The sequence below is a fragment of the Macaca nemestrina genome, chromosome 18, assembly GCF_043159975.1.
Source record: "Macaca nemestrina isolate mMacNem1 chromosome 18, mMacNem.hap1, whole genome shotgun sequence".
Lineage (NCBI taxonomy): Eukaryota > Metazoa > Chordata > Mammalia > Primates > Cercopithecidae > Macaca > Macaca nemestrina.
The window spans coordinates 3,468,206-3,491,939 of NC_092142.1; the positions used below are offsets into that span (position 1 = coordinate 3,468,206).

The 23,734-nt window shown below is 53.2% G+C and overlaps 1 protein-coding gene across 7 annotated transcripts in view; it reads right to left on the reverse strand.

Moving 5' to 3' along the window:
- LOC105467885 (zinc finger and SCAN domain containing 10) overlaps window positions 1-23,734 on the reverse strand; it is a 27,204-nt gene continuing 3,470 nt past the window's right edge. For 2 of the 7 annotated variants that reach the window (XM_071083989.1, XM_071083985.1), the window contains 8 exons: window positions 18,606-18,864; window positions 16,468-16,747; window positions 8,728-8,849; window positions 4,784-5,246; window positions 4,288-4,555; window positions 4,003-4,067; window positions 3,778-3,835; window positions 1-2,884 (listed from right to left, as the gene is read on the reverse strand). In XM_071083989.1, the coding sequence (XP_070940090.1) occupies window positions 1,329-2,884; window positions 3,778-3,835; window positions 4,003-4,067; window positions 4,288-4,555; window positions 4,784-5,179 (2,343 nt within the window). In that variant the 5' untranslated portion in view covers window positions 5,180-5,246; window positions 8,728-8,849; window positions 16,468-16,747; window positions 18,606-18,864 and the 3' untranslated portion in view covers window positions 1-1,328. Of the gene's footprint in view, window positions 2,885-3,777; window positions 3,836-4,002; window positions 4,068-4,287; window positions 4,556-4,783; window positions 5,247-8,409; window positions 8,662-8,727; window positions 8,854-16,467; window positions 16,748-18,605; window positions 18,865-19,389; window positions 20,203-23,734 lie in introns of those variants that run through there. The other 5 variants (XM_071083988.1, XM_071083987.1, XM_071083986.1 and 2 more) reach the window with 5 other exon arrangements.

Sequence of the window (23,734 nt, forward strand, 5' to 3'; positions counted from 1 at the left end):
CTTCCTCTTACCTAGAAATCCCTCCTGCTGTGCTGTGGTCCCCAGGCACTCTGTCACCCCCAGCCTGGACAGCAGTCGCAGCCTCCTAGCTGGTGTTTCTGGTCTTGCCTCTCTCAAGCCATTTCCATGCAGTAGCCAAAGCTGAAGTGAGTTTATTACTAGAGAAGAAATCCCTCCCTTCCTGAGCCCTCTGCAGGTCTCCCATTGCACACGAGCCCAGGGCTGACCTGTCAGGCCCCAGGCATTGGGAGCTTTTTTGTCCCCCTCCGGGACGATGCTGTCCAGCTGCATCTGGCGATCCTCCCTTCCCCAGGCCTGGCTTCCTGCTACTCCCTCTGCCTGGGACGCCCCTCCCACATTCTTCCCAGGCCGCCTTCCCCTTATTCCCCTCAATAACCCAGCACCTTCCCTGGCACACAGTAGGCACTCAATACATCAGGAGGGCTTCCCGTGCTTCAAATGTGGCCTCTCCCAACTCTTCAACCTCCATCTCTCAGTTGACTGATCCCTCCTCCTTGAAATGTCCTTTCCTGGGGTCTTCCACGAGAGGAATTTCTCCTGCAACATCTGGTGACATAGTCTCACTCTGTTGCCCAGGCTGGAGTGCAATGGCATGATCTAGGCTCACTGCAACCTCTGCCTCCCGTGTTCAAGCAATTCTTCTGTTTCAGTCTCCCAGGATGCTGGGACTACAGGCACACACCACCACGCCCAGCTAATTTTTGTATTTTTTGTAGAGACAGGGGTTTCACCATGTTGATCAGGCTGGTCTTGAACTCCTGACCTCAGGTGATCCACCTGCCTCGGCCTCTCAAAGTGCTGGGAGCATGGGCACCACGCTGAGCCAAGTCAAGGAGTCTTATGTGACTAGTGAGTACTTACTGCACAGCACAGATCAAGGGCAGACTCCAGAGGAGAAAACATTCCAGGGTCAGATTCCTTGGCCCTCCCCACAGCTGGCTGTGAAGGCTGACATCTCCCCCTTTTCTCCCACTTCGGGTGGCAACACTCTCCCCCCACCTGCTTCCAGGCAGCCTGCTCCAGAGGTGCAGCTGTGTCCCTGTGCCCCAGAGGGACAGCTGACAGTTCAAATTTTGGTGGACTTGTAAAGAAATAAAGAGGGGCCATTTTGGAGAAGGCCATTTTACTTCGGGCGTTTTAATTACATTGCTGAGGCCAGAAAGCAATGCCTCGGGCAGGGAAGGACAGCCATGAAAGTGGAAGGAGAGGGAAGTGGGGTGTGGTAGGAAAGGACATTCCTGCAGGCCTCCGCTGTGGAGGACCCCGGGTAGGTGGCGCAGGGCACGGCTGGCGGAAGGCGGGCCAAGCTAGTATAGCGTCTCGCGGGCGTGGGTGCGCAGGTGGCGCAGCAGGTGGGAGTTGCGGCTGAAGCTGCGGCCACATTGCGTGCAGGAGTAGGGCCTGGCGCCCGTGTGCACCAGCAGGTGTCGCAGCAGATTGCAGCTGCGGCTGAAGCTCTTGCCACACTCCACGCACTCCTGCGGGGGCTCGGCCTGCTCCTGCCCTGGCTCCACATGGGTAGCCAGGTGCCGCCGCAGATGCGCGTTGCGCCGGAAGCTGCGACCGCACGTCTGACAGCTGTAGGGCCGCTCGCCCGTGTGGCTGCGGCGGTGGCGGGCCAGGTTGGAGCTATTGCGGAAACGGTGGCCGCAGGTGTCGCAGGCATGGGGCTTTTCCCCTGTGTGGATGCGCTGGTGGCGCGCCAGGTGGGCGCTCTGGCTGAAGCCCTCGCCGCACTCGCTACAGCGGCAGGGTTTTTCGCCAGTGTGGCTGCGCTGGTGGCGGGCTAGATCCTGGGTCTGGCCGAAACTCTTCCCGCACTGGGTGCAGAGGTGGGGCCGAGGGCCACCGTGGGTCAGCAGGTGGCGGGCAAGGCTGGCCCGGCGCACGAAGCGCTTCCCACACTGCGGACAGGCGTAGGGCTTCTCGCCCGTGTGCACCCGTTGGTGGCTGACCAGCTGCGAGCTCTGCGTGAAGCTGCGGCCGCAGGCCTGGCAGGAGAAGGGCCGCTCGCCTGTGTGCACCCTCCGGTGGGCCACCAGGTGCTCGCTGCGCCGGAAGGCCTTGCCGCAGTCGCTGCACACGAAGGGCCTCCGGTCGGAGTCCCGGCGGCGGCTGCCGGAGCCTTCGGAGGACCGGTGGTCCTTGTCCCTGGCGTGGATCCGCAAGTGGCGCTTAAGGCTGGAGCGGCGCTGGAAGGTCTGGCCGCAGTGGGAGCACAGGACTTCGGTCAGCGGTGGCGCTTCGGCCTTGCTCTCAGGAGCGCAGGGAGGCTTCTGGTCCTGGGCGTGCGCCAGCAGGTGCTGCACAAGGCTGGCGCGGCGCTGGAAGCCGCGGCCGCACTCGGCGCACAGGAAGGCCGGCTCGGAGGAGTGGGTCAGTAGGTGCTTGCTCAGGTGCGAGCTCTGGCGGAAGCGGTGGCCACACAGGTGGCAGGCGTGCGGCCGCTCGTCCGTGTGAGTGCGCATGTGCAGCTTGAGAATGGAGCTGCGGCCGAAGCTCTTCCCGCAGCAAAGGCACAGAAAGGAGCGCCCGGCCGGGTGCGAGTGCAGCTGGTGCGCCTTCAGGCGAGACAGCTGCGGGAAGCTCACCCCGCAGTCTGCGCAGATGAACTGCAGCTCCGGATTGGGCTCGGGGACGCCCTCAGCCACTTTGACCTCCAAAATTTCACTGCCGCCAAGAAGGGACCCATCTCCACCAGGGCCACTCGCCGCAGCGCCCCGTCCGAGCGTCTGGACGCAAGGCTCTCCCGGCACCCCAGGACTATCTGTTTGAGACTCTGCTAAGATGGCAGTGGGCCAGGCAGCCCCTTTGGGCTCTTCTTGTTTAAATTCCTCCTTGTCTGGGGTTCTGCTTCCAAATCCTGGGAAACAAGAGAAAACAGAGATGGTCAGGCCTATTCCCAGGGCCCCTATCAATCACCAGAACCTGATTGGCCTGGAAGTGGAAAGAAACCCAGGATCCTGCAAAGCTGGTAGGTGAAAGGCCAGGCACGGTGGTTCACGCCTGTAATTTCAGCACTATGGGAGGCCGAGGCGGGTGAATCACTTGAAGTCAGGAGTGAGTTCGAGACCAGCCCGGCCAACATGGTGAAGCCCCGTCTCTACAAAAAATAAAAAATTAGCTGGGTGTAGTGGCGTGCGCCTGTGGTCCCAGCCACTCGGGAGGCTGAGGCAAGAGAATCACTTGAACCCGGGAGGCGGAGGTTGCAGTGAGCCGAGATGGTGCCACTGCACTCCAGCCTAGGCAACAGAGAGAGACTCCGTCTCAAAACAAACAAGCAAACAAACAAAAAAACCTGGTAGGTGGGTAGAGAGGATAGAGGTCAAACAAGGGTGCCCCTTTATTTGACCTCAAAACAAAAAGTTAGCTGGGCATGGTGGCACACACCTGTAGTCCCAGCTACTCGGGAGGCTGAGGTGGGAGGATTACCTGAGCCCAGGAGTTCCCGGCTGCAGTGAGCCATGATTGTGCCACAGTCTGGGCGAGTAACATCCTGTTTCAAAAAACAAAAAGGCCAAAAAGTCAGGTAGGGTCTGGAACTTCAGGCAAAGAAACGGTGTTGGCCGGTCACGGTGGCTCGCGCCTGTAATCCTAGTATTTTGGGAGGCCAAGATGGGAGGATTGCTTGAGCCCGGGAGTTGAGACTAGCCTGGGCAACACAGCGAGACTCCATCTCTTAAAAAAAAAAGACAAGAAAAGAAAAAGAAAAGAAAGAGGCATCAGTGGTCACTACTCCAGGGAAGGGTTGCTTACCCAGGGGGTGTGCAGGCCACGCCTTATTCTCTGGCACATCCTCAAAGGTCAGGGACTCCTGTATCAAGAGCAGAAACCCTTGGTGAGAGAGGATCATGCCTCAGGAACCTGTGGGGAATGAAACACTTCCCAGGACTGAATCAGGGAAGGTATGGATTTGCTAAAACTACAGTGGTAGGGAAGTTCCTGGGGCTTGAGAACACCCTGGGGTGCGGCCCAGCTCACCAGCACAGCCGCCAGCTCCTGATCTCCGGAACTCTCCTCTGGCCATGGTGAGGGGCCCTGGGGGCCTGACAGCATTGGGGAACAGGGGAGGAAGCACTGTTAGAAGGCAGCCCTGCCTGCCATGTGGCTGCAAGGACATGCACCACATCATCGGGGCCCTGTGAAGACACCTTGGCGCTCTCCTGTCCCGGTCACCTGGGGAGGCCCCACTTCTCACCCCACCCCAGACATCCAGGCCGCTCCCCAACACCCAGTCCTTGGCCTCCTAGGGCACAGGCTCCTCACTGCTTTCTTGCAGGGCCTGGAATGTCTTCTGGGGCCCCGGGCTCAGTGGCTGCTTTGAACTTGGGGGAAGTCTCCAATGTCCCAGCTCAGCAGGCTTGGCAGGCCTTGGCTGGGGTGGGGGAGGCTCATCCGATGGGCCCAGCACTGAAGGTTCTTCTGCAGGCAATTCCTTCTTGGGGCTGTGGCTGGAGACCTGGGAAGCACACCCCTTTTCCTCCAAGGTGACGTCTGCTCGGGGACAACTCTTGCCAGCATTACAACTAAAATCCTGTTCAAAACACATTCAAGTTAAATGACTCCCGGGGTGGCAGCCTGTGTCCTTCTGACTCCGAGGGGACATGGGACAGAAACGAGGTGAGAGTCAGACAGGGCAGGAGTTAAGAGGTGAAGAAGGAATGGTCAGGTGGGGGAAAGTGGAGTTTCCAGAGATTGTTCACTGGGGCGATCAAGTCCCCATCATCTGTATACTGCTCAGTCCACTGCCCCACCCTCTCACCAGCGGCCCCGCGTGGCTGGGCTCCCGGTGGATGCCCTCCAGCAGCAGCACCACCTCCTCCCCATCCCTGAGTGGCTGCCCCTGCAGGCGGCCCAGGAGGTGCGGAGGCAGCACACTCAGGAACTGCTCCAGCACCAGCAGCTCCAGGATCTGCTTCTTGGTGTGCAGAGCCGGCCGTAGCCAGTGGCCGCAGAGCTCCCGGAGCCGGCTCAGGGATGCCCGTGGCCCCATGTCCTCCTGATACTGGAAGCATCTGAACAGCTGGTGAGCCACCTCGGGCCTCAGCCTGGACTCTGGCCGCCTGGGGTCCTCTGGGCTGGCAGCCTCCTCCTCCTCCAACTTGACTTCCCCCAGCTGCTCCTGCTCCAGGGCAGCCAAGATTGATTCTTCAAGCATCCTTCACTGTGGGGATGCCTCCCTACAGCCGGCCCCACTCTCAGGTCTCTCTCCTCTCTTCCCACACCTGCGAAGGTGAACACCCTGGGTTAGGATCTGCTGAGAGGAAGCTGGCCGCACACCTAGGTCATCCATGTTAAAAGACACTCAATACGCAGACCCAGAGGAAGAGTTTTACTCACTGGGTAATGGCTCATGAGGGCAGGGCAGCGCCCGGTCTCAGGGTTACCAACAAAGCAAAGGCCAGAGAAAACTGACAGTTCTGTATTATCATCCCTCCTTAAAGCATTTAGAAATTTGCATCACTTGGCTGGGCGCAGTGGCTCACACCTGTAATCCCAGCACTTCGGGAGGCCGAGGCGGGCGGATCACAAGGTCAGGAGATCGAGACCTTCCTGGCCAACACGGTGAAACCCCGTCTCTACTAAAAATACAAAACAATTAGCGGAGCTAATTTAGTCCCAGCTGCTGGGGAGGCTGAGGCAGGAGAATGGCGTGAACCCAGGAGGTGGAGCTTGCAGTGAACCGAGATCATGCCACTGCACTCCGGCCTGAACAACAGAGCTAGACTCTGTCTCAAAACAAAAAAAAAAAGGCCGGGCATGGTGGCTCACGCCTGTAATCCCAGCACTTTGGGAGGCCGAGGCAGGCGGATCACGAGGTCAGGAGATCGAGACCATCCTGGCTAACACAGTGAAACCCTGTCTCTACTAAAAATACAAAAAAAATTAGCCGGGCCTGGTGGCGGGCGCCTGTAGTCTCAGCTATTTGGGAGGCTGAAACAGGAGAATGGCGTGAACCAGGGAGGTGGAGCTTGTAGTGAGCTGAGATCGCGCCACTGCACTCCAGCCTGGGCGACACAGTGAGACTCTGTCTCAAAAAAAAAAAAAAAGAGAAATTTGCATCACTTTTCCCAAGTGACTAAAGTGACCATCCCTGAAAGAGAAACAACCTGCCCTTCCCTTCTTCCTCATGTAGCCACTGGGAGCACGTGGCACCAAAAATGTTTGTTTTTTACAGCTTTTTTTTTTTTTTTTTTGATATGGAGTCTTGCTATATCACCCAGACTGGAGTGCAGTGGCATCTCAGCTCACTGCAGCCTCCACCTTCCAGGTTCAAGCGATTCTCGTTCCTCAGCCTGGGTTTACAGTAACTGGGATTACAGGCCTGTGGCACCACGCCCAGCTAATTTTTGCATTTTTAGTAGACACAACGGTTTCACCATGTTGACCAGGCTGGTCTTGAACTCCTGACCTTAAGTGATCAGCCCGCCTCAGTCTCCCAAAGCGCTGGGATTAAGGTGTGAACCACTGGCACCAAGCCTGTTTATTTAATTTTTAATTTAATTAAGTAATTTATTTACTTTTTTAAGACAGGGTCTCACTCTGTCACCGAGGTTGCAGTGCAGTGGCGCAATCACGGCTCACTGCAGCCTTGATCTCCTGGGCTCAAGTGATCCTCCTGCCTCAGCCTCCCGAGCAGCTGGGACTACAGGTGCATATCACCACGCTGGACTAATTTTACTTATTTTTTGTTGAGATGAGGTCTCATTATGTTGCCCAGGCTGGTCTCAAACGCCTGGGCTCAAGTGATCCACCTGCCTCAGCCTCTCAAAGTGTTGGGATTACAGGTGTGAGCCACTGTGCCTAGCCCAAAAATGCCTAATCTCAATCCAACTGGCCTTTATTTATTTATTTATTTGAGATAGAATTTCACTCTTGTTGCCCAGGCTGGAGTGCAACGGCAAGATCTTGGCTCACTGCAACCTCCGCCTCCCGGGTTCCAGTGATTCTCGTCCCTCAGCTTCCCAAGTAGCTGGGATTACAGGTATGCGCCACCACACCCCACTAATTTTGTATTTTTAGTAGAGACGCGGTGTCACCATGTTGGCCAGGTTGGTCTCGAACTCTTGACCTCAGGTGATCCGCCCGCTTCGGTCTCCCAAAGTACTGGGATTACAGGCGTGAACCACCCTGCCCGGCCTAACTGTGGCCTTTAGATCCAACTTCCAATGTTTAGGGCCTTGCAGGGAATATGGAACAAGTCAGACCATCTCTCAAAGAAATTGGCCTGAGTTACTCAGTGTCATAAAAAGTAAGTGCCTGTAGGAGGCGCTATTGGAGAGTAGCCCAAAGAAGCCTCACAACCAAGTGGGTGAACCTAAATTGGATCCTCATTCCTTTTTTTTAAAGGCTTTAAAAGACATCCTGGGGCCAGTTGGAAAATTTTGAGTATGGTGGGGATGGATACTAGACGATAATAGTATGACTACCCATTTCTGAGATGAGAGTCTAGTCTTGCAATATATAGGAAATGGCTGCGTTCTTAGGATACGCTGAAGAGTTTGGAGAAGGGGCCTGAAGGCTCAGCCACATTTATGGACTGACGATGAGATACATATATTAATGTTCATTTCACTGCTCTTTCAAGTTCTCTGGATGTTTTCAAATTTTCAGAATAAAAGGTTAGAGGGGCTGGAGTCACGCCTGTTATCCCAGCACTTTGGGAGGCCTAGGCAGGAGGATCACTTGAGCCTCAGGAGTTCAAGGCCAGCCCTGGGCAACATGGCAAGACCCCCATCTCTAAAAAAATTAAAAATGTAGGGCTGGGTGCAGTGGCTCACATCTGTTAATCCCAGCACTATGGGAGGCCGAGGCAAGCAGATCACAAGGTAAGGAGATCGAGACCATCCTGGCTAACATGGTAAAACCCCGTCTCTACTAAAAATACAAAAAATTAGGCCGGACGCGGTGGCTCAAGCCTGTAATCCCAGCACTTTGGGAGGCCGAGACGGGCGGATCACGAGGTCAGGAGATCGAGACCATCCTGGCTAACACGGTGAAACCCTGTCTCTACTAAAAAATACAAAAAAACTAGCCGGGTGAGGTGGCGGGCGCCTGTAGTCCCAGCTACTCAGGAGGCTGAGGCAGGAGAATGGCGTGAACCCGGGAGGCGGAGCTTGCAGTGAGCTGAGATCCGGCCACAGCACTCCAGCCTGGGTGACAGAGCGAGACTCCGTCTCAAAAAAAAACAAAAACAAAAACAAAAAATTAGCTAGGGGTGGTGGCGGGTGCCTGTAGTCCCAGCTACTCGGGAGGCTGAGGCAGGAGAGTGGCGTGAACCCAGAAGGTGGAGCTTGCCGTAAGCCGAGATCATGCCATTGCACTCCGCCGGGGCGACACAGCGAGACTCCCTCTCAAAAAAAAAAAAAAATTAAAAATTTAGCTTACCAGGCGCAGTGGCTCTTGCCTGTAATCCCAGCACTTTGGGAGGCCGAGAAGGGTGGATCGCAAGGTCAGGAGATTGAGATCATTCTGGTTAACACGGTGAAACCCCGTCTCTACTAAAAATACAAAAAATTAGCCAGGTGTGGTGGTGGGTGCCTGTGGTCCCAGCTACTCGGGAGACTGAGGCAGGAGAATGGTGTGAATCCAGGAGGTGGAGCTTGCAGTGAGCCGAGATCGCGCCACTGCACCCCAGCTTGGGTGACAGAGCCAGACTCCGTCTCAAAAAAAAAAAAAAAAGTAACCAGTCATGGTTGTGTATACCTGTGGTCCTAGCTACTTGGAAGGCTGAGGTGGCAAGATTGCTTGATCCCAGGAGGTTGAGGCTGCGGTGAGTGAGTTGTGACTGCAACACTGTACTCCAGCCTAGACGACAGTGTGAGCTCCTGTCTCAAAAAATAAAAAATGTAAAATAAGTCATTTATCGCCACCAGGGGGCACTGACAACCTCCCCCAACCTCCTCCCAAGTCTAGGACTGTGGGGCTTCTCCTTCCTGGTCTGGTAGCCCAGTGCCACCCACAGGGGATTCAGTTCAGTCCTGCTCAACTAATTGAGGCTGGATGACTGAAGCTTTTCTGAGCGGAGCAGGCTCGTATTTTTGTTAGATCTCTGAGGCACTTTTTACATTTTATTTCAGACAGGGGTCATTTTATAGACATGGAAACCCAGGCTCCTGCCCTCTGCTTTCTGCCCTTCCTGTTCTCTAGCCTCAGGGCTACACAAGGGAACCTCTCCTAGAGCCTCCCACTCTCCACTCCCAGTTGGCACCCCAGGTAGGGGGATGTGAAGAAAGCCTGAAGCACCACTCCCCCCACCTGAGTGGCACAGGGCACTGTCCAGCACATAGTGGCTGGCACACAGTAGGCATCCATGAGCACGAGCTATTACTGTTCTCATTGCTGCTGATTACAACACCAGGCACCGCAGCAGTGACTCATAGTTCTGTTGGACCCATCACCCATTCTACAGCCGAGGACACTAAGGCTCAGCAAAAAGGTAACCCAGTGGCCGGGTGCAGTGACTCAGGCCTGTAATCCCAGCACTGTGGGTGGCTGAGGTGGGTGGATCACCTGAGGTCAGGAGTTCGAGACCAGCCTGACCAATATGGTGAAACCCTTGTCTCTGCTAAAATTACAAAAATTAGCTGGATGTGGTGGCATGCACCTGTAGCCCCAGCTACTCAGGAGGCTGAGAGAGAAGAATTGCTTGAACCTCAGAGGCGGAGGTTGCAGTGAGCCAAGATCATGCCACTGCACTCCAGCCTGGGCGACAGAGTGAGACTCCATCTCAAAAAAAAAAAAAAAAAAAAAAAAATTATCCGGGTATGGTGGCATGCATCTGTGGTCCCAGCTGCTCGGGAGACTGAGGCAGGAGAATCGCTTGAACCTAGGAGGCAGAGGTTGCAGTGAGCTGAGGTTGCACCACTACACTCCAGCCTGGGCGATAGAATGAGACTCTGTCTCAAAAAAAAAAAAAAAAAAAAAAGGTAACCCAGCCTTGGGCAGCCTCTCCCTGGTAACAATGGCCTAGTTGAGAGCCTTGGCCAGTTCGGTGTACCCACTTAATATGAGCCTGAGGGTTCTCTGAACCTCCTTCTCAGGTGGGGTGTGTGTTGTGGTACAGAATGGGGGATTTTAAGCTTAGCCGCTGAGAAGGAGGGGGAGGTGATGCTAGAACATGACCCATCTCTCCCAACCTCCCCGAAACACACGGTATCTTCCAAGCCCCTCACCCCCACTCCATCTCCCCTCCATCTCCCAACCTCAGCTACCTGGGGAAGGACTCCGACAAAACTGGGAAGTTCCCTGCCCCAGTCCCATCCCATCCAGGTGTTGAGATGCTTCCTAGCATTAACCCTTAAGCTCCCAGTTTGGGAGCCGGATGGGGACAGGGTGGGGCCAGATAAATGAAGACAAAGTGAGAAATTCAGATTTCAACCCCTGCACGTGTGAGAGTGTAACAACCCCCGAGCCAGAACTATGCTTTCCTGACCTCTGGCATCCACTCCAGGCAGCCCCCATCCCCCTCAACCCGTCTCTCCCCACTAGGGTGATGCAGTGCCTCAATCACAGATGAGTGTATTTCTCTGCCTGGCCTGGGAGTAGGAGCTGTGACTAGTTCAATGAGTGTTCATCCAGCACTTGAAGTTACTTCAATGTCTATTAGCAGAAATTAGGAAATGGCAATGATTCTGGCCATCTCAAAGGAAAGCACATAACAACGTCTAGGGCAGAAAAGGTCTGTGATAAATGATCAGAAAAATGGTGTTGTGAGGCCGGATGCGATGGCTCATGCCTATAATCCCAGCATTTTGGGTGACCGAGGCAGAAGGATCGCTTGAACCCGGGAGGTCAAAGCTATAGTGAGACATGTTCGCGCCACTGCACACCAGCCTGGATAAAAGGGGAAGACCCTGTCTCAAAAAAAAAAAAAAAAAAAAAAAAAAAGAAAAGAAAAAAAAGTGAGGGGGAGGGGAGAGAAAATGGGATTGTGTTTCACTGGTTTTTAGTAGCATGCACAAAATAACAAGAAAACCAATCACTGCTCATCCACTGCCCTGCAGAAGAAGCGGGCAGGTACTGAGCGTCCAGCGATTAGGCTCATTTCATCCCGGTCCAGCCCATGCACTAAATAATCATTTCTCCCTTTGCGAAGTGCAAAGTTGCACTTGGTGACGTGCTCAGGGTCACACCAGATGGAGCCAAGATTTGCTTTAGGCTGAGAACGCAGGTCTAGAACACAGTGCCAAAGCTCTCAAACAGAAAAGGAACTGATCTCCACCTGCTCTGTGCCATTTTCCTAGCCTTAACCGAAATATCACAGCATGAAACAGAAAAAAAATAAGAGGATTCCAAATTTCAGCCCTCAGGCCGAGCCACACAGGGAGGCCGGAATCTCCAGGTGAGGTCTCTCCAAAAGGTTTCAAAGAGGTGGAATTCGAGACAAGTTGGCTTCAGAGAATTTCTCCCTCCCCCCAGATCTCCAGGACAAAAGCTCTGTTAATATGCACCTCTGTTGGGGGTGGGCTGGGTAGGGAAGCAGGCGGAGGCTCTACAGCCACCATCCAACATTTGACCAGCTTAATTTGGAGCCCAGAGTGGAGGTGCTGCCACGAGACCCATCCAGGTCATGTGAGAGCCCAGAGTTGGGGAAGGGGGCAAAAGTGGGGTCCGCGGCCAGGAACACCCCCTTTCTCCCTGGACACTGTTGGCAGCTGCCTGATTTGTTGTTTGTTGGTGGGCTTCCCTCTGTGTGCTGGGCTGAGTGGACAAGGCCCATCAGTCCACCTGGGAGCATGTGAAGCCAGCCTTCTTCAATGTCACAGGAAGTTCTGCGATCTCCCTCCTCCCCAACGCCCCCATCGCAACAGGTCCACCAAGCTGGCTAACACAAGGCTCCCCAGCAGACTCTCTACATCCTCCCAAGGCTCTTCCAGCCCCCACCCCAGCACCAAGGCCTGGAGCCTCCCCTGCTCTCTCCAAGCTGCTGTGAACTCCTAGCACCCGTTCTGGCAGCCTGCACCCCGGCCTCCCTCCAACTCACCACTCCGAGTCCCCACTACACAGGCAGAGATGCTAGGGGGGTTCTCTGAGGACTCCAGGGCCAAAGCCAGCCTCCGCCAGCCTAGGGAAGGGCTCTGGGAAAATGGAACAGGAAGTTCTTTGCCCCAGTCCCATCCCATCCAGGTGATGAGGGGCTTCCTAGAGTTAACCCTTAAGCTCCCAGTTTGGGAGCGGGATGGGAAGAGGGCGGGGCCAGGGACATGAAGACAAAGTGAGAAATCCAGATTTCAATCCCAGCATGTGTGAGAGTGTAACCATCCCCCAAGCCAGAACTACCACCTCCCAAATGAAGACTGGCCTGGTGCCCCTTGCAGGTCTGCCCATCTTTCTTTTGGGCTAAGAGCTGCCATTTTTAAATGCCCAGTGTGCTGGTTTCTTTGCTAGGCTTTTCATTCACGTGACTACTCTTTGCAATGGCCTCCTGTGTGCCAGGCACTGTTACAAAGCAGGGGCTAAGGACCCAGAGAGAAACTGGAGGAATAAGGCCCTGCTCTCAGGGTCTTACATTTTAAGGCAAAGGAGCAGCGACGGTGCTAGGAAAAAATGGAACAGGAGGATGTGGTGGGGCAGAGGCTGCTCCATCTACACGGTCACCTAAAGTCCTCCGAGTCCTGCCAGGTGGTTTTGTCCCAACTTTACCGATGACGAAGCAAGGGCTCCCCAGGAGGGAAGTGACCTCACCAACAGCGTTTGGGCCCAAACCAATTCCTTCCCTGTGCTTAAAGTGCCTTCTTGGGTTGTGCCCTTGGCTGCAGCTCGTGCCTTACTGAGCGTTCAGAGCCCGCGGGGAGTCAGGACCACCTCTCAGGTGTTGGCCGTTTCCCCGGCCTAGACCCCTCGGTCTGTTGGGGCCTGGACCCGCCTGACTGGCTCATCTGCCGGGTCTTTGTTTTCCTGCACTTAACATCTGAGCTCATCCTGTTCTTATTTCAGTTGTCTAGTGCTCCCTGCGCACGACGGTCTTTCTCCTTGGTCTGCTCTGCATTCCCCGCGTCCAGCGCCTCGCGCTTCCAGTCGCGGGCTCCTCCCACACCATAATTTGTCCAATGGCAGGGCCAGAAAAACCCGCCCCCAGGGAAGTGGGTCCGAAGGCCAAGGGGCGGGGCGGGGTTCTGTAGGGCAGGAGGGGGCGTGTCCGGGGCGGGGTGGGGTGCTGTAGCGCCGGAGCGGGTGTGGCCTTGGCGGGACCAGGCAACCACTAGAGGCTGGGAAGCGAGAGGCGTGGAGACTCTCTCATCACACCCGGTTAATTTTTTTTTTTTTTTTTTTGTATGTTTTGTAGAGATGGGGTTTCACCATGTTGGCCAGGCTAGTCTTGAACTCCTGACCTCAGGTGATCCACCTGCCTTGGCCTCCCAAAGTGCTGGGATTACAGGCATGAGCCACTGCACTCAGCCTCTTTGATCAACTGAGGTCAAGAGTTCAAGACTCGCCTGGACAACATGGTGAAACCCCATCTCTACTAAAAATTTTTGTTTCTTTTAAAATTGTAATTCTCCCAATTCCACTTATTTTATTTTATTTTATTTTGTTAGAGACAAGGTCTTGCTATATCTCCCAGGCTGGACTCAAACTCCTGGGTTCAAGTGATCCTCCCACCTTGGTCTACCAAGGAGCTGGGACTACAGCTGGGACTCCATGCCATCGAGTGTTCTTTCCCTCTCATTGCTGAATGATTTTCCTCATTACATCAGTTATTCATTCTACTATGGGTAGACAGTGGGCAGTTTTCAGTTTGGGGCTATCTGTAGTTGTTCTCATATGTCTCTGGTGACCATATATGGGACAGCAGTCTGAAATAGGTGAAGAGGAAAGTGGGAGGTTTTATCTTTGGGAGGTAAGGACTGCACGTGTATACTCCGAGTTCTGAGGCCACTGAGGGAGCCTCAGGGACTGGCCTCCGGGCAGAGCTGCTCTCACTGCCCTGGGCACTGGGGACAAGACCAGGACAAGCAGGACCCTGTGCATGTTTCCTCGAATGGCTTATGGTTGCTTCAGAAAGATGCTGGGTGTCTGTTGACGTTCAGGCTGCCAGTGACATCTAATCTGGTCATCTGCCAGGGTGTGCAGGGGGAGTGGTGCTTTTCAGGTGTAGGAACAGCTCTGGAAATAAACGAGGGATGTAAAAGGAGACAGACTGAGCTTCTAGCCCTAGGCCCTCCACAGCCCTGCTGCATGTGTCCTTGGCGAACTCACTTTTCATTTGAAAACCATCACTGCCTCCTCTGTAATGCATGAACGATGATCCTACCTGCCAGATGAATTGCAGGAGAGGGTTGCAGAAGAGGTTTGCAAAAGCACTGAGACCTTAAAGATAATAAACATGTATGAATCCGTACCTGAAACTAGGGGGCGCTAAAGAGAGTGTGGTCCCTACAGGGTTGGGGTGAAGTGTGCCGAGTGGGAGGGGGAACCTTTGGAGTAGTGTCCTCCAAGAGAAGTGTGGTGCCACTCACAGCCGCAATTTTAAATTTTCTGGTAGCCACAATTAAAGAGGTAAAAGGAAACAGGTGCGATTAATTTTTTTTTTTTTTTTTTTTTTTTGAGAGACGGATTTTCGCTCTTGTTGCCCAGGCTGGAGTGCGATGGCCCGATCTCGGCTCACCACAACCTCCACCTCCTGGGTTCAAAGAATTCTCCTGCCTCAGCCTCCTGAGTAGCTGGGATTACAGGCATGCACCACCACACCTGACTAATTTTGTATTTTTAGTAGAGACAGGGGTTTCTCCATATTGGTCAGGCTGGTCGCGAACTCCCAACCGCAGTTGATCCGCCTGCCCCGGCCTCCCAAAGTGCCGGGATTACAGGCCTGAGCCACCGTGCCTGGCCAGCAATTAATTTTAATAATACGATTTAGTTAACTCGTTATATCCAAAATGTTATTTCAACAAACACAGAAAATTGTTAATGACTTGCTGCACATTCTTTTTTCTCATAAAAGTCTTCAAAATCCAGTGTGCATTTTACAGTGAGAGCACATCTGAGCTCCGCCTCGCCCCATTTAAAGCACTCAATAGCCATCTGTGGCTTTGGGGCGGTTCTGGGACCTCAGAGTTGTGGTGTTTCCTGCGGAGAAAGACTATTGTGGCTGCTGGAGGGCGGAGGAAGAATAACAATAGGCGAAGTGCAGGGCACTGGGGTCTCTTAGGAGAACACAGCTGCTTGCTGAAATAATTAGGAGTCCAAAACCTCTGCAAGGAAGAAGGGGAGATGGGAAATGAGGAAGGAGCCCTGGGGGACACCGGGGAAGGGAGAAAATGAGCCGAGGCAGCTTGATTTGCAGCAAATTTATTATTTTAAAGGCCCGGCAAGGTCGGGCACGGTGGCTCACTCTTGTAATCCCAGCACTTTGAGAGGCCAAGGCAGGTGGATGACCTGAGGCCAGAAGTTCAAGACCAGCCTGGCCAACATGGTGAAACCCCTGTCTCTATTAAAAATACAAAAATTAGGGCCGGGCGCGGTGGCTCAAGCCTGTAATCCCAGCACTTTGGGAGGCCGAGACGGGAGGATCACGAGGTCAGGAGATCGAGAGACGATCCCGGCTAACACGGTGAAACCCCGTCTCTACTAAAAAATACAAAAAAATAGCCGGGCGAGGTGGCGGGCGCCTGTAGTCCCAGCTACTCGGGAGGCTGAGGCAGGAGAATGGCGTAAACCCGGGAGGCGGAGCTTGCAGTGAGATCCGGCCACTGCACTCCAGCCTGGGTGACAGAGCAAGACTCCGTCTCAAAAAAAAAAAAAAAAAAAAAAAAAAAAAATTAGCTGGGCGTGGTGGCGGGCGCCTGTAGTCACAGCTGCTCGGGAGGCTGAGGCAGGAGAATTGCTTGAACCCAGGAGGCGGAGATAGTAGTGAGCTGAGATGGCACCACTGCACTCCAGCCTGGTGACAGAACGAGACTCTGTCTCAAAAAAAAAAAAGACCTGCCCAGAAGGTAGGTCACTCCCAGTCAGTAGAATTTTTGTTGATTTGGGATTTGGGAGGGTGAGCACTTAGAACCACAGTCCAGGCCAGTGCAGTGGCTCACACCTCTAATCCCAGCACTTTGGGAGGCTGAGGTTGAAAGATCACTTGACCCTAGGAGTTTGAGACCAGCCTGGGCAACACAGTGAGATCTCTACAAATATTTTAAAATTAGCTGGACATGGTGGTGCATGCCTGTAGTCCCAGCTACTTAGGAGGCTGAGGCAGGACTATCACTTGAGCACAGGTGGTTGAGGCTGCAGTGAGCCATGATCACACCACTGCACTCCAGTCTGGATGACAGAGCCAGACCCTGTCTCAAACACACACACACACACACACACACACACACACACACACACAGAGAGAGAGAGAGAGAGAGAGAACCATGTCCCAGCTGCAAAGACTGCACAGCACTGGGAAAGTATTTTGGTCCCTATACAGGCCACAAAAAAAGAGAGAGAGAGTGTTGAACCTACCTCCACGGTTTGTCCTGGGGGTGGTCCCAGCATGGCTTGTTCAGGACCATCTTGGCCCTGCTCTGAAACCCCTATAAGGAGCGAGGCCCTTCTAACTGGTTAAGCACCTTAGTTTTCTTACTGCAAGGTAGTGCCAAATCATATGATTCTGAATAACTCCCAGCATAAGCTGGGTGCAATGGCTCACATCTGTAGTCCCAGTTTCGTGAGAGGCTGAGCCATTGGCTCACTTGAGCCCAGAAGTCGGAGTCCAGACTGAGCAAATATCAAGACTCTGTTTCTAAGAAGAAAAAACAAACAAACAAACACACAACATAAAATATTTGCATGTCAGTTCCTTCTCAAAGGACCTTGAACTTTCTGCTTTGTCATTCTCTCTGAAAGCTCTATTGCCAGTAGCAATCTTCAAGGTGACTGCTTAAAGAGTGGCAGTACATCCCTCTCTAGTATTTACATATTGATTCCAGCAAGACCTGCAGAGAGTTCCCTGTTTGGGGCACTCCCCTTTGCAAGTGCAGAATTGTGTACTGCAGGGAAAGCCAGGGCACTGGGCACCCCCGAGACATAACAGAGTTTCCACAGAGCCAACTGCTTGTAGGATGCTCATTTGGGCAATTCTGTTATTACTTAGAAATATATTATTAAGAAGGAAGTAGGTCTGGGTATAGTGGCCCACACCTGTAATCCCAGCATTCTGAGAGGCGGGAAAATCGCTTGAGCCCAGGAGTTTGAGATCAACCTGAGCAACACAGTGAGACCTCGTCACTACAAAAATTTTTGAAAAATTAGCTGGGTGTCTGGGCACGGTGGCTCACGCCTGTAATCCCAGTACTTTGGGAGCCTGAAGCGGGTGGATCACCTAAGGTCAGGAGTTTGAGACCAGCCTGGCCAACCTGGTGAAACCCCATCTCTACTAAAAACACAAAAATTAGCTGGGCATGGTGGTGGGTACCTATAATCCCAGCTACTTGGGGGACTGAGGCAGTAGAATCACTTGAACCTGGGAGGCGGAGGTTGCAGTGAGCCGAGATTGGAGACTGCACTACTGCACTCCAGACTGGGCGACAGAATGAGACTCCGTTTCAAAATAATAATAATGATTAATAAATAAATAAATAAATAAAAATAAATGAAAACATGCCCTGTCACTAACTTTTTTTTTGTTTTGTTTAGCATTCCTGTCCTTCCTGGTACCACTAGATTCTCCAGGCTCATCTCACATTTCTTTTTTTTTTTTTTTTTTTTTGAGACGGAGTCTCGCTCTGTCACCCAGGCTGTAGTGCAGTGGCCGGATCTCAGCTCACTGCAAGCTCCGCCTCCCGGGTTTACGCCATTCTCCTGCCTCAGCCTCCCGAGTAGCTGGGACTACAGGCGCCTGCCACCTCGCCCGGCTAAGTTTTTTTGTATTTTTAATAGAGACGGGGTTTCACTGTGTTAGTCAGGATGGTCTCGATCTCCTGACCTCGTGATCCGCCCGTCTCGGCCTCCCAAAGTGCTGGGATTACAGGCTTGAGCCACCGCGCCCAGCCTCATCTCACATTTCTTACCAGAGTCCTAGAACTGGCCATTTATCTAAGGAGCCCTGGTTCTTATCCTTAATTGGTTTCTTAAAACAACAACAACAACAACAAAACAGTATAAAGCATTCGCAAAAACAGAATTTTTTTTTTTTTTTTTGAGATGGAGTTTCACTCTTGTTGCCCAGGCTGGAGTGCAATGGTGTGATCTTGGCTCACTGCAACCTCTGCCTCCTGGGTTCAAGTGATTCTCCTGCCTCATCCTCCTGAGTAGCTGGGATTACAGGCATGCGCCACCACACCTGGCTAATTTTGTATTTTATATATATATTTTTAGTAGAGATGGGGTTTCTCCAGTTGGTCAGGCTGGTCTCAAACTCCTGAACTCAGGTGATCTGCTCTCCTTGGCCTCCCAAAGTGCTGGGATCACAGGCATGAGCCACCGCACCCGGCCACAAAAACACAATTTTTAAAAGAATGAGATGAAAACATGGAAATTCTACATTTTTCACACTCAAGAGAGTGAGAAGAACATGATAGAGATTTGTGGGAAAGAATGGAGAGGAGGGAATCTCAAGACTGGGGTGGGGATAGGAAGTAAAAGGACAGCAAGGCAGGTACCTGGGCGCCCTTGCCATCTGCTCCCGTGAGGGGCCTCCAGTAGGGTTCCTCCAATGCCGCGCTGGTCAGAGTGGCTCCTACAGGCTCCCATCCCTGCCGGCTTCAGCGACTTTGGCTCATGTATGAGTGAATGCAGCCGAAACTCCATCCAACACTGGGCGATGCTTTGAGTATCAGGTAACAGGGAATGGCAGTAGCATCAGAAATGGGCATTTGCAGATGATGACAGAGTCCCGGCTTCCTAAAAATCCACCAACCCCTAAAGGGAGAGTAATTTAATTTACCCTAATTTCCAACCCACAGGGCCAACCCCAAAGCCTGCGTGAGGGACTATTGAACTTAGTTCCAATAAAGAGTCTCCGGCCTGCCCATCCTGTAAGCTGTCTCAGCTCCCAGGTAGAGACACTGTACTGGATACTAGGATGTGGGTATTTGGGGTTTTCTTGTCCTGAAGTTCACAGCTTGCCTGAAGCTAACAAGCCTGATAATCAAATAAAGAAGTGCTGACTGGGCGTGCTGGCTCACGCCTGTAATTCCAGCACTTTGGGAGACCAAGGTGGGCAGATCGCTTGAGGCCAGGAGTTAGAGACTATTCTGATGAACATGGTGAAATCCCGTCTCTACTAAAAATACAAAAAATTAGCTCAGCATGGTGGCGTGCACCTGTAGTTCTAGCTACTAGGGAGGCCAAAGCTGGAGAATCCCTTGAACCCAGGAGGCAGAGGTTGCAGCAAACCAAGCTCACACCACTGCACTCCAGCCTCGGCGACAGAGTGAGAAGCACCTGGTGTTGTTGCCTAGGGATGCTCTTCCTGTCCTCCCCGGGTTTGTTCAAGACAGGAATAGGCTGTTTTCCCAACTGTGATAGGCAGGCTGCCCAGGCTGAGATTTGTGAGCCAGGCTTAGGCCAGGATCCTGGGGCTGAGGACACTCCCGCGGGCGTATGAGGATAGCCTCCACTCCCGCCCTATTTGCAAGCTCAGATGTCTGTTCATTCCTAGAAAGCCACCAAGGCTCCACGGTAGTAGCTGTTGGGGTGTTTCCTGTTACTGCAAGGCAAGGGTGTCAAGACGTGGGTGGTGAGTAGAAGCCTGGTTAAGGAAACTGTAACAGACCCACATAAGAGAATGCAGCCTAGTTTAAAAAAAAAAAAAAAAAAAAAAAAGCAAGGCAACGCTGCATTTTTCTCCTATTTTTCTCCTTTTCTCTATGTTTTTTATGTTGAACATTCTCTAGGATATATATCACCCACAAAGAGGGGGCAAGTCCCAGGTAGACCATATAGTATAGTCCCGTTTTTGAAACAAAACCAAACACCCGAAGCAGGGGAGTGTGAGGCCGACCCTCGGCCGGGGAGGCTGGACCCGGGCGCCCTGGCGGGGGTTGACGCCTCATAGATCGGAATCCCAGTCCCGGAGGTTGGACTCTTCCTTCTTAAGACTCCCGGGTCCCAGGCATGGAGGAGGCCTCGGCGCTCCCCCGTGGAGGCCCTCGACCAGGCAGCCTCAGTTTCCCCACGGGCGGAAGCCGACTCCAGGCTGGGGTGCCCTCGCGGCGATTGCCCCCGCGCCCCGGGCCGGACAGGTGGGGCGCCGCGAGAAGGCCCAGCAAGCCGGAAGTTGCAATGGGGCAGCCGGACGGAAAACGCGGGGACACCGGCCGGGGTCGGCCCCGTTAGGGTGACCCTCCCCGCTCCGTGGAGCTGCCCGCTGGGGACGCGGACCAGAGCGCGCAGGTGAGGGCGGCGGGGAGGTAGGGGGCAGGGGAGGGGGCGGGGCCACGGGGATGCGGCCAATCAGCGGCGCCTCCCGTGGGCGAGGCGGGGCCGTTGCTTGGGCGACTCGCTCCAGCGTCTGTGTTCTGTGAACTGAGTCGCTGGGCGGTGCGGCCCAGCTGGGCTGTGCGGACAGATGCACGTGGGGCTCCTGGGCCTCCTGCGGCCGCGTCGGTTTCGGGGACCGGGTAGCCTCCCCGCCTCCGGAGGCTCTCACGCCCTGGTGTCCGGTGGCCCTAGGAATTCTCATCTTTTAAAAATGCGTATTCCCTGGGTCCTATCTAACACTTCTGCTGGTTTCTTTTTCTCCTCTTTTAGAGTTAAATATTTGCTCCGCTCTTTGTTGTTGTTTGTTTTTTTGAGACGGAGTCTCGCACCGTCGCCCTGGCTGGACGCGATCTCGGCTCACTGCAACCTCCGCCTCCCAGGTTCAAGCCATTCTCTTGCCTCAGCCTCCCAAGTAGCTGGGATTACAGGCTCTCGCCACCACGCCCAGCTAATTTTTGTATTTTTAGTAGAGATGGCGTTTCACTGTGTTGGCCAGGCTGGTCTCAAACTCCTGACCTCGTGATCCGCCCGCCTGGCTTCCCAAAGTGCTGGGATTACAGGTGTGAGTCACCGCGCCAGGCCTGCTCTGCTCTTTATTATTCTCATTTTTCTTTACCTTGCTCAGTTCTCTTATTTTCCCCTATGGTCGTCTCCTTCTTTCCTTCCTTCCTAAGGCAATCTACATCTCCCTGTCTCCAACCTGGCTTAGCCATCTTAATTAGTACCTATTATTTTTTTCTTACTTCAGAGGGGTCTTTTTCCCCTATTTTTTATTATTCTTTAAGTCTTGACTTAACTGTCAGGTCGATCTCTGAGAGTAGATCATCATTTATTTACTAATGGAGGAGTCCTCTCCTTACTCAGAGTCAGTGAAGCCGCCAGCTACAGGAGTTGGCATTTGTTCAGTATTTACTATGCCCGAAGCTCTGCTAAGCGGCTTTGTGCATTATAGTCAAATTTTTTTTTTGAGACGGAGTTTTGCTCTTGTTGCCCAGGCTGGGGTACAGTGGCGTGATCTTGGCTCATCACAACCTCTGCCTCCCAGGTTCAAGCAATTCTCCTGCCTCAGCCTCCCAAGTAACTGGGATTACAGGCATGTGCCACCATGCCCGCCTAATTTTTGTAGTTTTTTTTTTTTTTTTTTTTTTTTTTTTTTTTTTTGAGACGGAGTCTCGCTCTGTCTCCCAGGCTGGAGTGCAGTGGCCGGATCTCAGCTCACTGCAAGCTCCGCCTCCCGGGTTCCCGCCATTCTCCTGCCTCAGCCTCCCGAGTAGCTGGGACTACAGGCGCCCGCCACCTCGCCCGGCTAGTTTTTTTTTGTATTTTTTTAGTAGAGACGGGGTTTCACCGTGTTAGCCAGGATGGTCTCGATCTCCCGACCTCGTGATCCGCCCGTCTCGGCCTCCCAAAGTGCTGGGATTACAGGCTTGAGCCACCGCGCCCGGCCAATTTTTGTAGTTTTAGTAGAGACGGGGTTTCTCCGTTTTGGTCAGGCTGGTCTCGAACTCCTGACCTCAGGTGATCCGCCCGCCTCAACCTCCCAAAGTGCTGGGATTACAGGCATGAGCCACTGTGCCCGGCCCCAGTTATAGTCAATTCTTGAGAGGTAAGTACGTCCCTGCACAGATGACCTGTGAGTTGAATGCAGACAGCAGGTGTGTTCTGCTGGACTTGTATGGAATTCTTAAATTTTAAAACTTTGTCATCATCGGCCGCGTGCGGTGGCTCATGCCTGTAATCCCAGCACTTTGGGAGGCTGAGGTGGGCGGATCACGAGGTCAGGAGATCGAGACCATCCTGGCTAACACGGTGAAACCCCGTCTCTACTAAAAATACAAAAAAATTAGCCAGGCGTGGTGGCAGGCGCCTGTAGTCCCAGCTACTCGGGAGGCTGAGGCAGGAGAATGGCGGGAACCCGGGAGGCGGAGCTTGCAGTGAGCTGAGATCGGGCCACTGCACTCCAGCCTGGGCAATAGAGCGAGACTCCGTCTCAAAAAAAAAAAAAATTCTCATCAATTTAAAAGTCAGGAAGTCACAGAGGAATCTAATGGTTTCTTGGCTTTTCTAGAATGATTTCTCAAAGGCCTCTGAAGTCCCTTCGCCCTCCCATCTTACACCCAAGCCATTGGTCCCTTATATAAGCTGGTGGCTGGAGGCATTTAAGTTTTTGTTTTTAAACAGAGTTGGGGGCTGGGCGCGGTGGCTCAAGCCTGTAATCCCAGCACTTTGGGAGGCTGAGGCAGGCGGATCACAAGGTCAGGAGATCGAGACCATCCTGGCTAACACGGTGAAACCCCATCTCTACTAAAAATACAAAAAATTAGCCGGGCGTGGTGGCTGGCGCCTGTAGTCCCAGCTACTCGGGAGGCTGAGGCAGGAGAATGGCGTGAACCTGGGAGGTGGAGCTTGCAGTGAGCCGAGATCATGCCACTGCACTCCAGCCTGGGCGACAGAGCAAAACTCCGTCTCTAAATGAATAAAGAAAGAAATAAATCGATTTGGGGTCTCGTTACGTTGCTGAGGCTGGTCTGGAACTCCCGGGCTCAAGCCATCAGCTCATCTTGGCCTCCCAAAGTGCTGGAATTACAGGCACGAGGCATTGTACCCGGCCCCATTTAAGTTTTTAATGTCTGCTCTGCTTACTGACTCACCTTGCCCTGACGCCTTTTGGAGCTCTTTTAGAAGCTGCTATTGCCACATGGGAACTGTGGTAACCCTCTCTCCTAGACCTGCCTAGATCCAAAAGCCAGCCTTGGAAGGAATACCTCTCATTCTCAAGAAGAAGTTAATGTCTGCCTTATAGTAGATGTCCAATAAATATTCTTTGAACAATTAAATAGATGCTCAGACTTCATTTGACCTAGTTTAGGTGATCCCATGGAGGGATCCAAACCTTTGGACTCCCCCAGTATCCCTAAAGTGTCCACTTTTGCTGGTAGAGAAACTTCTGCCCAAGAGTCAGGACACATCGACACATCCACTTTTGGGGGGCTTGGTGCACTCCTGGGACTGTGTGGGGTGAAAGGGTCCCTTTCAGGAACAAATTCCCTGACCCTGGACACTCAGCTCTCCTCTTGGTTGGCAGAGTGAAGAGTGTCATCATTTCCAGGACTCCTCCCCACTTCAGCTTTCAGTTCATTGCTCACTCTGGCTTGAATACAGTACTGACTTGCTAAGTTGCATGTCTCTCTTCGCCTTGAGGATTGAAACACCTAGAAGCCGGGTGTGGTGGCTCGCACTTGTGGTCCCAGCTACTTAGCAGGCTAAGGTGAGAGAATCACTTGAGACCAGGAGTCTGAGACCAGCC